The following is a 13,200-nucleotide window of genomic DNA, read 5'->3' on the forward strand; positions in this document are numbered from 1 at the left end:
ACCCCTTCCCCTTTTATTTCGTGTTAAGAAGGTGTGGTATTAATTGCTTTCAATTTTTAATTTTCCTTCCTACGTTTCCCTGGCACCCCCCTGTCCCTCCTCTGAGGTATCTGCACCCCGGCACCGATCCAGCTTGCAAAACAAAAGCAGGAACGCCTCCGATGACCTTTCTGAGGATGAGCAGAGGGTTGGTTTGCTCATTCCGACGGGACAAAGAGAAAGATTTCAATAAAAGCATCTACCCACACTGGCCCTCGAGCCAGCCACCTTTTGTCCGGCGTGCAGCCCGATGCCGTGCCGCTGGCCGGCACCACGCAGTGCCCCACAACCCAGGGGCACCCGAGGGATCTCCTTCCCTAGCATTTTGGGAAGGTTTGGGAAGACTCTGCAGGCTGCATTTCCTTTGGCCCCCAGCCCAAAGGTCACTGCTGAGCCCCTGCATGGGGAAGGGACTCTCCCTGAGAGACGGGCGCTGCAGCCTGGACTCCTCCTCCCTTCTCCCCTCCTTGGTGTATCGCTTCTCGTCCAAGCTCACTCAACATGGGTTTTTGGGCCACTGTCTCCCAGGAATGGTCCATAGAATTCTTCCCCTTGGCCAAACAGTGGTGCATACCCAAATGCATAGGGCTGGTTGGGGTGTTCCTGTACCCCCAGTTCAGTAGTGCAACCTGAGCTTTGCTAGCGACTCCCTCCTTAGCTCCTGGTGCAATGCCCCACCATGCCAGGACAGGATCACGCTCTCTACACCCTCTCAGAAATGGCCTGCTCATGCCTGCTACTGTCAGGGATCTCCCTTGCACGTCCCTGCTGCCTGTAGTACAGAATAGCAAGATGCTGAAACCCCCTGAGCCCTCTCCATCCTCTGGTCTCCTGGCATGAGGAGGCCACTGGCTGAGGTGGCACCACCAGGAACCTTACTCACTCCCACGGCTAGCAAACCAAGGGCTGGGGGAGAACTCTGCATCTCCTGTGACATTTTTGGGTTTGGCCTCTGAAGTTCAATGCTTTATTTTTCTATAGGGATAGGAAATTACCCCTGAGCAGAGACCAGCTCGCCACCAAGCTTCCAGCCCACCTCTGCACGAGCTGGTCTCCAGCACCTCCTGAAGCTGGAACGAGCTCCAGCACCCGCAATAAATCAGCTGGGCTTTCAAGGAGGCGATGTTCAGACTGTGTTAAAAGGTGGGATTTTTCTTCTCCTCTCCATCCCCAGGGCTGGGAGGAGAAACCAGATGTTGGAGTGCTTTCAGGAAAGGCAGGCTCTTGAGACGTCACATGCGAGCCATATGCATTGGCACCCATCCTCTCTTCCCTCCGGCAGCTCCAGGGATGGGCAGCATCCCCACACACGACACCTGCACCAGTGCCATTGTTCCTGCTGGGTTTTCAGGACCCCCCCCCTCTGAAAAGGACCCAAGAAAGCAGGGCTGCTCTTGAACTGCCCCAGCAGTTCCTCGTCCAGCCACATACGAGGCAGGGAGCGAGGATGGGTTGTTTGCTCCTCAATTGGATCTTCACTGCACAAATGCTACGGGAGGGCAGAAAGTAAAGTGGGGAGGACAGCTTGGAGGCTGTCAACGGGAAGAGCCAAGACAGAAGCATGTACAGCATGTCTGGGCAAACGCAACTCCTCTTCCTCACCTTCTCCTCCTGGGGAAAGCCAACCCATACTCTTGAAGCCTTGCCCTAACTTCGTGCCAGCTTTGCAGCCCTCGCAGCTCTGTGTGAAGCAGGAGCCCCGAAGGACAGTCAGCTTCACCGCGGGGCGAGATCAGGACTTCTGGAGACACATTTGTTGGAAGCAGCAGCTTGGCACTCGAACTGCTGGCAGCAGCTCTGACCTGCGAGATAGCATCTCTGCTGCTGCCTTCACCCTGCGCCGCTGAGCGCTGCTACAAGATTCGCCTGGTTTAGGGTCCCCGATCAATATCGGATATTCTGACTTTGTCAGAAGCATGTTCAGGAAATGGGATCTCCAAGGCAGGACCCTCCTCTTCCCCCTTCCCACACACACGCCAGCGGCGGTATCGGGCTCAGATATCGCCACAATAAATCACAAGCGCCTTATCGAGGCCGCCTGTCTACTGCCCGAGAAGTTCTCCCATATACAAATCACAAGCCCAGATTACAGAAAAAAAGAGCTTGCCAAAACAAATATTCCTTTCAACTCTTATCCCATTTGCTACGCGAACAAGTGTTCCTTCCTCAAGGAGGAAGATTTTCATGCACCGAGAGCTCACGCTGCTGCAGATCGGTGCGGCTCATGATGCCAGGCAAAGATCTTCCAAAGAAACCCCCCCAAAAAGAGCCACGGTTCAAGTTTTGAAAACTCCTGTGTGCTTGTCGAGATCCTTCATATCAGCGTCACTGCAAACTTGTGCTACCCCCTCCTCGGTCAGAACTTGGTGCAGGAGGAGCGAGGGGACTTGGGGCACTTTGCTGGGTGTTTGCTCACAAGGTGCCCCCGCAGGATTCGGGGCCTTGGCTGGAGCCCGCTCCCGCCTGCAGCCCCAGCCAGCGTTTGTTAATGCTTTCAGTGATTGCATTTGGAAAAAATCAAGCGGTTAACCAGAGGAGGGGGAAAAAGTTTCAGGAATCAAAATCCAGCATGTTTTCAATTATGTCTGTCTGTTAGGACCGGAGAACAAATACAATCCCAACCCAAACACAAACCAAGCGGCTTCGGGGAAAAAACACGGGTTGTAAATACACAGTAACCTCTTCGAGCAAGAAAGAAATTCGCGTTCAGGCCACAAAAAAAAACCAACAGAAAGCGAATGTGGAAGGACAGCAGAAGGCAAGTTATTCCTAGACAGGTCAGCTGTGCGGGCATGCTGCTTCCCTAGCATCCCCTTGGAAAGAAAAAAAACCAAACCACAGGCACCACAGCGCTGACACCCAGAGCGTAAGCGAAGCCGTGCGCGGTGTGGGCGGGAGGAGCCACAGCCTACCTGGAAGAACCCGGGTGGGATGGGGCCCCCGGGCATCCCGTCGTTCGGGGGAATGTTTCCAAGCACGGGACTCGGGGCGGCAGCTGCGCTCTGCGGGGAACAAAACGGGGACAGACATGGTAGGGCTGAGTTAGAGTTAAGGGAAAAACAAGACATGAAAGAAGCTATCTCTCCCGCCATGCCACAGCGGCTCCATAGCCCTGGGCGTCGCTCTCCGTGCCCCGGGCATCTGTCCCTGTGTCCCCAGCATCTTCCCCCCACCAGGAACAAGCAGAGGGTGCTTGGAGCTGAAGGGGCACCAGCCTCTGCGTTTCACCCGTGGAGAAGATGGCTGCACAAAACCTGGATATAATTCTGGGGCTTATTTATTCATTTACCCAGGCATTTAGTCTCGTTAATCCACTGAGGAGCCTCATCCAATGCATCACTTCAGGCACAAGCTGTTTTAAGGCTTTTTAAATGCTTCTCTTACCCCACACCCCCCTTCGATGGTTCAGTTCTGTCCTCTAAAAAAGATGCCTCCCAGATCTCAACACCATGCCAAGGTTTTATTATGAATTTCCAAATTCTTTGCACCCGATCTGTAGGGTCACACCCCCCTGCACAACTCCGCAGGAACAGCCACCCAAGTGGCTCCAGCCCTGAAAAGGAGGGATGGGGGTAAGATGGGGGCCCCAGAAATCCCCACTTGCTCCTGCTCAGCAGCATTATTCATATTTACTTCCTCTCTGTGAGGTACATGGATGGACAAAAGAGGTTTTGCTGGTGCGAGGAGCAGCTCCAGCAGCGGTGAGGGAAGGGAAGCATGCACTGAACCACCTTGGGAAAGCACCAGCATGATGGAAGCTCCTGCCCAGAAGGAAAAAAGAACATCTTTCCCCAAAGACCCCTGCTGACACACGTCCCTGCTGGGTTAGGAGTGGTACCTGTGCTGCTCAAGTGCACTCGCATCTAGCCATCACCAAGCAAACCCCCATTTACAAGGGAGCCTCGGTGCTATTAACTGGGTTTGGCTCACTGAATTTTTATGATGGACTACCAGAACCATGTGGCAAGGCTGAGGAAAATCATCCACTATGAAAAATATTGGTGGAAAAATTTTCCACCAAGGAAACACCACAGGCAGAAGGGGTACCTGAGCCTGCTCAGGCTTGGTTGCACCTCAAAGTCTGGAGCACCCCAACCTCACCAAACCCCACATCCTGAGAGCAGACTAGCCAGCCCCAGCCACCAACCATGTCTGATGAGGCAAAGACCGTGAGATGTAAGCAGAAGTGGGAAGCTGAGATGTCAGGACTTAGGCAGCCTGGAAAATTAAGGATTATCACCAAGCACTAAGGCGTACCAAGGTGGGACCCCAATATCTGGTTGGGAATCTCACTGTTTCGGACCAGAAAGCCTTGCAGAAGCAGGCGAGCACCAGTCTTGTGCTTTCCTGAGGCCAATCCCTTGTGACCCCTCCATCACACTCTCCAGCAGGAGCTTGTGTGCAGGATGAAGGCCAGTAACACACCAGACGAGCAGTTGCTTTTCCCACCCCAGCACCTGAGAGCTGCAAGTGCCGGAGACGACAGCACAGGACAACTCCCCAAATAGAGACCCCCTCTGTAAAATAACCGGGGTCCTCCTGTGGCTACTGAGTCCCATGCCCCTGGGGAACAGCCCACGCCACACTCCCCCTGTGCCCTGACCAAGGCATCCTGAGCAGCCTTCCCTACATCAACAGCAAAGGCCAGATCTGAGTGTTTTTACAGTTAATAAAAAAAAAGTCCTGGCAGGAAAAATAAGCCTGCCCATTCCAGGCTCTTTTTATACATCAGACGGCAGCAAAAATAGACGGGAGAGGGAGTGAACCCAGTTCTCCCCCTCCCTCCATCCCCCCAAGTGGGTCAGCTATAAAAGTAAAACCAAATCTTAATCCAAGGCCATGAACATATTGCAGTTTCTCTGCAAAGCAGATGACGGTTCTTAATGCAAAAATATATAAGACCGAGCCCCAAACTGCAGCGAGCCCATTTGGAATTTCCTTTATTAAACCCTCTATCACGCAAAACGCTTCTCTCCCAAGGCGGCAAGCGCTGCAATAAAGCTGCCAAGGTGATATTTTATGGTTTCAAGAGATTTCCAGCACACCATAATCCTTTGCTGGGGGAATCTCCCAAAGCGAAATGGATCCTGAAGCAGCACGGAGCGAGCGTGGACACGTATCCTGGGGACCTAGGGGGAAAGGACGCTGCCCTCCTCCCTCCCTCAGCAACAGGGGGCAGAGGGCAAAGCAGCCGAAGAAAATCTTGAAGCAAATGCCCATTTTTCCACAAAACCACAGAGTATTTTTCCACGTTAAACACCCCGAAACCTCACCTATGCCTTTGCGGCGTAAACGGGGATTTAAAGTTCCTCACACATGTGGCGCTTGGCAGAACTCGGTAATTAAAAACCCACAAGTGCCCTGAGCATATTGTAGGATGGGAGCCAAATTGGTCAGCCCTTGATGAATGATTTACAAGGCTGTGAAGTGACATTTTATTTCTTTTTTTACTCCCCTCCCCGTCCCCGCCGCAAAGGTAAACACGGAGGCACCTTTAGCCTCCCACGAGCAATGGGAGCGCAGCCGTGCCTGGAGCAGTGCTGCAAAACCTTTGGAGAGCACCAAAAAATAAAGGAAAAGGGGGGGAAAAAAAAAAAAGACTGTGGGAACAAATTTCCCAAACCTTGAAAGGCAGCATGCAAACCTCAAAAGTCAGCCCCAAAACTCCAAAGATTTTCCAGCATCCATTTCCAGCAAACCAGGACATTTTGGCCTTGCGAGCTTCTCCCCCACCTGGCTTATTTTCATCACTTTGGCTCCAAAACTCTTTTTAGGGACTCCATAGATTTCAGCTGGAGTTTGCCCGCCAAGCCCCTTTCACGACGTGGGTATCTAAAAGCCCCCAAGCACTCCCAGTGAGGGCACAGGCAAGGTGGAGAAGCCACAGAAGATGTCAGGGGCACAACGCTCCCCTGTGCCACCACGTCCAAACTGGTGCTGATCCAAAGGTGTGTCCAGCTACATGAAGATCCCCGTTGGCACACGACGCCTCAAATTTCCTTCCACCAAGGAAGAAGGTCTCTCTGGAGACTGCTGCTGGAGAAAAGCAAGGACAGCTCTGGCACAGCCAGAGTGCTAGCTCTTTTGCCTTTTATTAATGGTAAATTTCCTCCATGCTGGAAATAAAACACAGTTCCCAGAGCACACATATATAGCCATACACACACATACCTATTTTCTCCCCACTTAGGCTGGATTTTTCCCCCGTTTTTGGTGGCAGGCCGTGGAGCAAAGGCAATCTAGATCTGCATTCCCCTTCCAAAGCGAAGCTCTCCGTTAACACACCGGCTCGGTACGCCAGCAGATGCCGTCTAAGCCTTTAAATCGCACACTAATTGCACTAATTGAGCTAACAGTCTCTGTTTCGTCTCCCTACCCTGAGTCAACCAGCATCTTCTGGTACTGCTGTAGAGATCCAAGCTGTTGACTGTAGTGTTATTTTGTCAGCCATTAAACGATTCATCAGAGTCATTAATTGATTTATTACTGCTGTCTGCGAGTATAGCTTTGCAAATAAAGAAGGATGGAGGTCAGGAGGCAATGGAAATCGGACAAAACAGCACAGCCAGGAGCTGGACACTTGAATCAGCAGTAGGAGCCTGCTCACACAAGGCTGTTGGCATCAGATTATGGGGGGAAAAAAATGGGGAAAAAAGGAAAGATGTGACCTTTAGCTGTGCTGACAAACCAGTTAGGTTTTCCAGCTAAAACCTATGCAGGATGTAAACGGGCTACTAAAACCAGCTTGTTTTATTAACCTCATCCTTCGGAAGAACCCAGGTTATTCCGCTGGATCAACTGTGCTGAAGAGCAGCAGGGCAGAGGCACCGGTGTGGGGACACCGAGCAGCTCCCCGGCCTTCGGAGCAGCCCGAGCACCCCAAACTGCCCCACCAGCACTTCACTGTCACCCCAGTCTGCTTTCCCAGCGGGCTGAGCTGGGAACACAACTCGCCCCCGCTCGTCCCGCAGCCCTGGGAGGAGCCGTGGAGCAGTGCTGTTATTTATTTACTGTCTTTAGCGTGGAGCTGAGTCCCTGCTAGGCGTGAAGGTTTGCCCAGAGCTGGGCGCGGCGAGCCGCTTCCTGCCCCCCGAAAGCAGGCCCGACCCGAGGGGAGCTGGGAGGCACCACCGAGCCCGAGAGGATTCCAGGGGCTGCATTTGAAGAACCAGAGCAGCCAGCACCGAGCCGCTGGGATGAAATGGTTGTCAGCGACAGCACGCCACTGCCCCCAGCCCATGGGTGATAAAAGGCAGTGCCTAACAAGGGATGGTTTGGGAAGCTGCAGTGGGATTCCCTCTCCTCATCCTCATCACTGGATGAGCCTGAGCTGCCTCCCAGAGCATCTCAAAGGTGGGCTAAGGCACTGCACCCTGATGCATCCCATCCTGCAAGGCTCCCAGCATCACAGCAAGCTGATACCCTGCGGGGTGGCAGGGCAGCAGCCGAGCCCCAGCTTGCCACCTGCCCAAACCTGCCACGCTTCACCACACAAGCCATGGTTTCTATTAACTATGGAAAGCAGGCTCCCATCAGTGGTATTTATTCTGCTGTTAAACACCAGCCAGTGTCCCCAGCAGGCAAGCAGCTTCAGCTCACACAGGCACCTGCCCAGCTCACCCCACAGTCTCATGGTAGGTGTTCACCAAATACTTTTTTTAAAAATAAAATTAACCTCTGAACAGCGGGGGTAGGTGCTGGCAGGCAGCAGGGAGGATGCTCCCTACATGGGAAGCTCCACCAGCCCCAGCCACTCTGCCAGCCCCAGCCTCCATCAACCCAGCAGTGACATGGGGAGAGCAAAAACCGAAAACCAAACTAGGGAGGGTTGGACATCCACTTTTTTGGCTCAAGATGACTTTGTCCTCGCTCTCCTCTTTAAAAGAGCGGACCAGAGGATTTGGGCTGCATCCCACACCTTGCAGCCACAGCGGGAGCAGCACAAGGCACTGCCTCTGGTACGAGCGTGCCGGGATGCTCGGGACGCGTTGGTGATCTGGGATCTATCTGTCCCCTTTGATTTCATTGTCTTGCCTAGAGCACAGGCTGTGAAGCCTGAGGAAGAAACCAGCACGCAGGTCAGGACTTAAGCGGGCTGCGTAAACAGGTAACACGGAATTTAATTGGACTCCAGTTAAGCCTTTTCATCTCGTTAAAGCTGCCTTCATCTTATATAGCCAGGTTTTAAATTTAATAATAGAACCCTCCCACACCTCTCAGTAACCCGATTAGCGGCAGGGAGGGCGGCACGCCGGCCCCCTCCTCCGGCCCCAGCCCTCGGATGCTCCCCTGCAGCCGTCCCCTCCGCGGGCCGGTGCCAGCGTCTGCGCTGCACCAATGGGCACCAAAATAAAGCCAAGGCCAGCCTGGTGCAGCCGAGGCGAGTGCGATGGTTGCACCTGTGGTTGGCACCCACTTCAAAACCACGGTGCTCACAGGTCGGGCTCAGGGTGTTTTTGGGGCGCACTGTGCTTCCCACCCAGAGTACACTGGAGACGGCACTGCTTCCTCTGGTGCAAGCCACTTGGCTGGATGCTCCAGGAGACAAAACAAACTGGTTTGGGTTTATTTTAGGGGAAGGGAAGGGAAAAGGAGACTGGGACAAAGCTTTGTGTATTGGCCAGAGGGAAATACAAAAAAACCCAGATTCAACAAGCTTGTAGCAGTATCACCATACCACCCAAGCACCATCACCATGCTCCCATGGGACACCAAGCTGTGCAAACAAGTTCAGCTTAATTATACTTCTATGACAGCACAAGCTTTTTGTGTTTCTTTTTTTTAAGTCCCTCACCTGCGAGCTGCCCAGCACGGGAAACCCCAGCACACAAAGCACCAGCCTACACCCGGGCCACGGACAGCTTCACTCGGCCACTTTCTCCCCCTCTTTTAAAAACAAAGAGCCAACCCCCAGCCCTGTATTTTCCCTGAGCTCTAAAGAAATAAAAATACAAAAAGGCACAACAGTTGAATGGTGTTTCAAGCTAATACGAGGTTGGTTTTCCCTCCCCCCCCACCTTGTAAAGGATAATCTGAGACAGCAGCTCCAGCCACGAAACAATAGGATTTTAATCTCTTAAGTCGGCGTCCCCCTTATCCCCGGGAAGGAAACCCCTTCAGTCATTTACAAGTTTGTAAATAAGACTCTTGGTAGCATCTCACGGACATCTGCTCCGCCAGCCAGCCAGCGTTCCTGCTAACATTTACAAACATCCTTACGCAAACACCCAGCGCGCTCTGCTGAGCTGGCTTTCTCTAAATATATCCCAAGGAAATAACTTGGCAGGGCTGCAAAAATTTCACAGCGACCGAATTAACGGGGCAGGGGGGAGTGTTTGAGGGAGGGGATAAGCACAGGAGGTGTCAACCAGATCAAACGCAGCCAGGCTCGGTTTTGCACGCGCGCGTGTACGGGAAGGTTTGCAAAGGGAAACTTCTGGCAAGTTAAGCTGGGCTTGCTGGTCCTGCTTCCTCTGACTTAGGAAGGGCTTTGCAGAGCAGAACACTCTGTTTTGTGCTGCATGGTCGGGTGGCACACGTACCCCACCCCTGGGATTTGAGGATGCTTTGCCATGGGCAGCCCTGATCCCCCAGCCTCAGCTTGGAGCAAAGGTTGAAGCTGAGGGGCCTGGCTCTCACTGCTGTTATCTTCTCCCAGCTCAAGACCCCTGTCCAGCCAACACCCTAAAACCAGTGTACACCCACACACACACACTTCCAAACACCTCAAGTGGATCTCGTGCAATTAGCAGCCTGGAAAATGCTGTAAATACACAGGTATTAATTACTATCAATTCTCCTATAATAATTCCAGCAACAGACAGGCCAGGCTCTTTTCCAGCAATCAATACCATCCATTTCAGGGTCTACCTGCCAAAAAAGTGATATAAAATAATTATATAAAATTTTCATTAGATAATGCAATTGCTTAGGACTATTAATCTACTGCTCATCTATCAGCACAGGACGCTCGGCTCTACCAAGGCCACCCCGCCACCACCATGGTGCAGCTCCTCAAACCTGTATTTTCTCCTGCACTGGACACTTGGTGGTTCACCCTGGATCTCCTCTTGATATAGCTACACAAGCTTTATGTAAAGCTTACAGATTAATTTTGGATTTTAAAAAACATTCTTATTTTTTTAAAAACAAAAGAGAAATAGCCCCAGCGAGCAAAGCTGCTGGGAGAGGGAATTTGCTGGAGTTTTCTGCAGAGCTGTGATGGTTAAAGTAGGTGGGAGTTGACTCCCCATGATGTCCTCGCTTGGCACTGCTGCTGTTGGGGTAGAATTATGTGGGGCTGCATGGCTGGATGCTTGCTGGCACGTGCACCGTGGCTCGCCTCTCATCCTTGCCTTAAGCATCGTAGCTGAAATCAAGTCCTTGTCTTTACCAGTCTTTCAAAAGCTCAGTTTAATGAAAAATACCACCTCTCCCTCAAAAAAATAGTAATAATTTGGCAGTGAGGTGCAAGAGAGGCCGCTGGCATTGGCAGCTGAACTCCTGCTTCCCAGCCCCTCTACAAATCATGGCTTCTCTGCCTTTTGCTTCCTTCCAGACTGAAACTGCCAAGTGAATTTTGGAAGGGGTATAAGAATTGGTAATCTAATTTAAAAAAGAATAAAAAATACATAATCCATGGCTTTAGAAAAACGCCGTGTCATTGCACCATGTGCATTTGAAAAAACATGGGTTTAACTTGTCCAAAGGCTTCACGAACAACTAATGAGGACCCTGCCAATCCCATCAGCAGCCCAGGGGTATCCAGTGCAGAGTAAAAATATTATTTTCTTACATTTTTATTTTTGCCACCTCGTGTTTCAGCTTGCTGATCTCATTGGTTGCTGTTTGCCATCAAAAAGAATACAGAATAAGCTGTAAGTTTGCCTGGGGAGCCAGTGATACCCAGTCCCTAACCCTCATCTGGATCCAGGGAACGGGGTGAGACCCTGTGCTGGCTTTTGCAGTGAAGCAGGAAACACTGTGACCTCCTGGGAACCACTTCCATGGTTGGGGCAGTGGGATGCTGTGGGATGAAGCACCGACACCCTGGCACAGCATCCAGCACCTCCCACCTGGGTCCAGTCGGAGGAGACCAGGACCCTGCTCTGCCTCGCGGGAAAACATCCCAGTTTTCTCCATCCTCTCCCGCCGCGGGGAAAGAGAGGAGGGAATTAATGCAAATACTCTCTTTCTTGTCATGCACTTGAATACCAAAATATCCCATTTGCTTAAGCCTATTTTACTGCCAGCAGCTGCCCTGGTATTATTCCTCGACACCAAAGGCAAAGGGCGAAAGAAGTTGGTCCGGAGCAGGTGAACGCCATCTGCCCGTCCCTGACAAGATGCTGACGGCCACCATCTTCCTGTAAGAACACAAAAGCCTGTTCGAACGCCTGCGAAAGGTTACGGTGGCACTTGAAAAGTGCTTAAAAAGTGCTGTTGTAACCTTTCGCAGGCGTTCCAACGGGTTTTGTGCACCTACGGAGGCGGCCGAGCATCTGTCCCCGCTCGCAGTGGCCCCTGATGGATACGCCTGCTGAGCTGGGAAGAGTAAAGTTTTCCCCCAGCAAGCCTTTAAAAAAAAAATCAATTAAAAAATATAGTCATCATAATAACAAAGAATCAAACCCTCTCCTCTAGCAAAGCAGCAAGTTAGCGACAACAACAAAATCATCATTTTAACAGTGGCTTTGTTGATGTTTGCATCGACATCTTCCCTGTATAGCACCTCCTATTAAATATGCTGGTGGAGGGATGGAAATGCCTTAAATTGAGGCAGAGGTGGCAGCTGACTTAAAAAAAGGGCTGTGACTTGCTGCATGGGTACAAAGTCCAGCACCTTGTGTAAACCCTGGAGAGGTGGATGGGGAGGAAGATGTTGGACTTTGCATGGGAGCAGCTAGAGCCAGAGTGGCCTGTCAGAGCCCTAAATTAACTGGGATGGATGGACTCTTTGTGAATTTTGAGGACTGATGTATTCAGTAGCAACAATGACTATGGGCTTTTGTCCTCCCCATCACCCAAATTGCACCCATCCTACATGACCCATGCTCTACCATCCACCCTATAGGAACCACCCTCCTAGGAGCATTGCCTTGATGAGCCCATCAGATTTCTGCACCCTTGATGAATCCCAAGAAGGAAGTAGGGGCTTTGAAGTCCTTTGTGAGGCTGTGATTGTGCTCCAAGAGGCAACCTGGACCTCCATGAGCTTTAGCAGGGATGGCAACACCAAGATGTCACAAGAAAAGCTGTTGGGAAACCTCAATCCCAAGCAGGATGGATTTTGTGACCGAACGATGCCTCTGCACAATTCCTACAGTTTCCAGGGTGATGTTTTAAGAATGGTAAAAATATTCTGGCCCCACTTTTAACACCCAAGTGCTGCCTAGGGAAGGGAGCTGCAGAGCACCCTGCACCCCTCAGGAGCGGTGCTGGTCCTCTTCAAGCCCCAGATGGCTACTGGTAAGGTCACAACACGTGTGACCCCCTGAGTGCTGCATCCCAGGCTTGCCCACTGCTCAGAGAGTGGGCTTCTCTGAGCAGTGTAACACAGCACCAATGCTCTCGCTGGGTGACCTTAAAGCTCAAGCGACAGCTTGGTTCTGAACACCCCAAGCTCAAGGGAGAGGCAACACGTGGGTGCGAGGGGGTGGCGGGAGGAAAATCCCAGATTTCCTCCTCACCCACCAGCCCAGGGTCCCACCCCGGGCCCCGGCCATCCCCCTCCCACCACAGCATGGAGACCAGGCTGTGGCTCGGGGGGCACAGCCCAAACCAAAGCGGTGCTAGCTGTCCCCAGAAATCATCCCTGCACATCTGCCGAGGGTCAGCGAGGAGAGTTTTTGGGGAAGGGGGAATTGCAGCAACTTTCCCCTCCTCTCAGCTCATCTAATCCTCCAGGCTAATCCTTTCCAGCCATATGGAGCCCTCGCATCCCAAACCTGCCCCCAGGAAGCACCCGCAGCCGCCCCTCTGCACCCTGTGCCCCACCTTGGGCCTCAGAAGTGGTGTGTGGGTGGGGAGAGGGTGCAAACCCTTCACAGCCCCCCAGGACATGCTCCCAACCACTGCGTGCACCGTTTCCGATGAAAATCCACACCAAAAATATTCTTTAAACCCAGGTGAGTGCAGCCCTTGCGTCTATTTGCCCCCCCC

At 52.2% G+C, this 13,200-nt stretch overlaps 1 protein-coding gene across 1 annotated transcript in view; it reads right to left on the minus strand.

Annotated features, from left to right (window-relative positions):
* The window catches only part of SSBP3 (single stranded DNA binding protein 3), an 18,575-nt gene extending 15,538 nt beyond the window's left edge, over positions 1-3,037 (minus strand). Inside the window, exon 1 of the mRNA XM_008940091.1 lies at positions 2,952-3,037. Coding sequence (XP_008938339.1) covers positions 2,952-2,987 — 36 coding nt within the window. The 5' untranslated portion in view covers positions 2,988-3,037. The remainder of the gene's footprint in view (positions 1-2,951) is intronic.
* Positions 3,038-13,200: the final 10,163 nt, after the last annotated feature.

The sequence above is a fragment of the Merops nubicus genome, unplaced genomic scaffold (genome assembly GCF_000691845.1).
Source record: "Merops nubicus isolate BGI_N331 unplaced genomic scaffold, ASM69184v1 scaffold18835, whole genome shotgun sequence".
Lineage (NCBI taxonomy): Eukaryota > Metazoa > Chordata > Aves > Coraciiformes > Meropidae > Merops > Merops nubicus.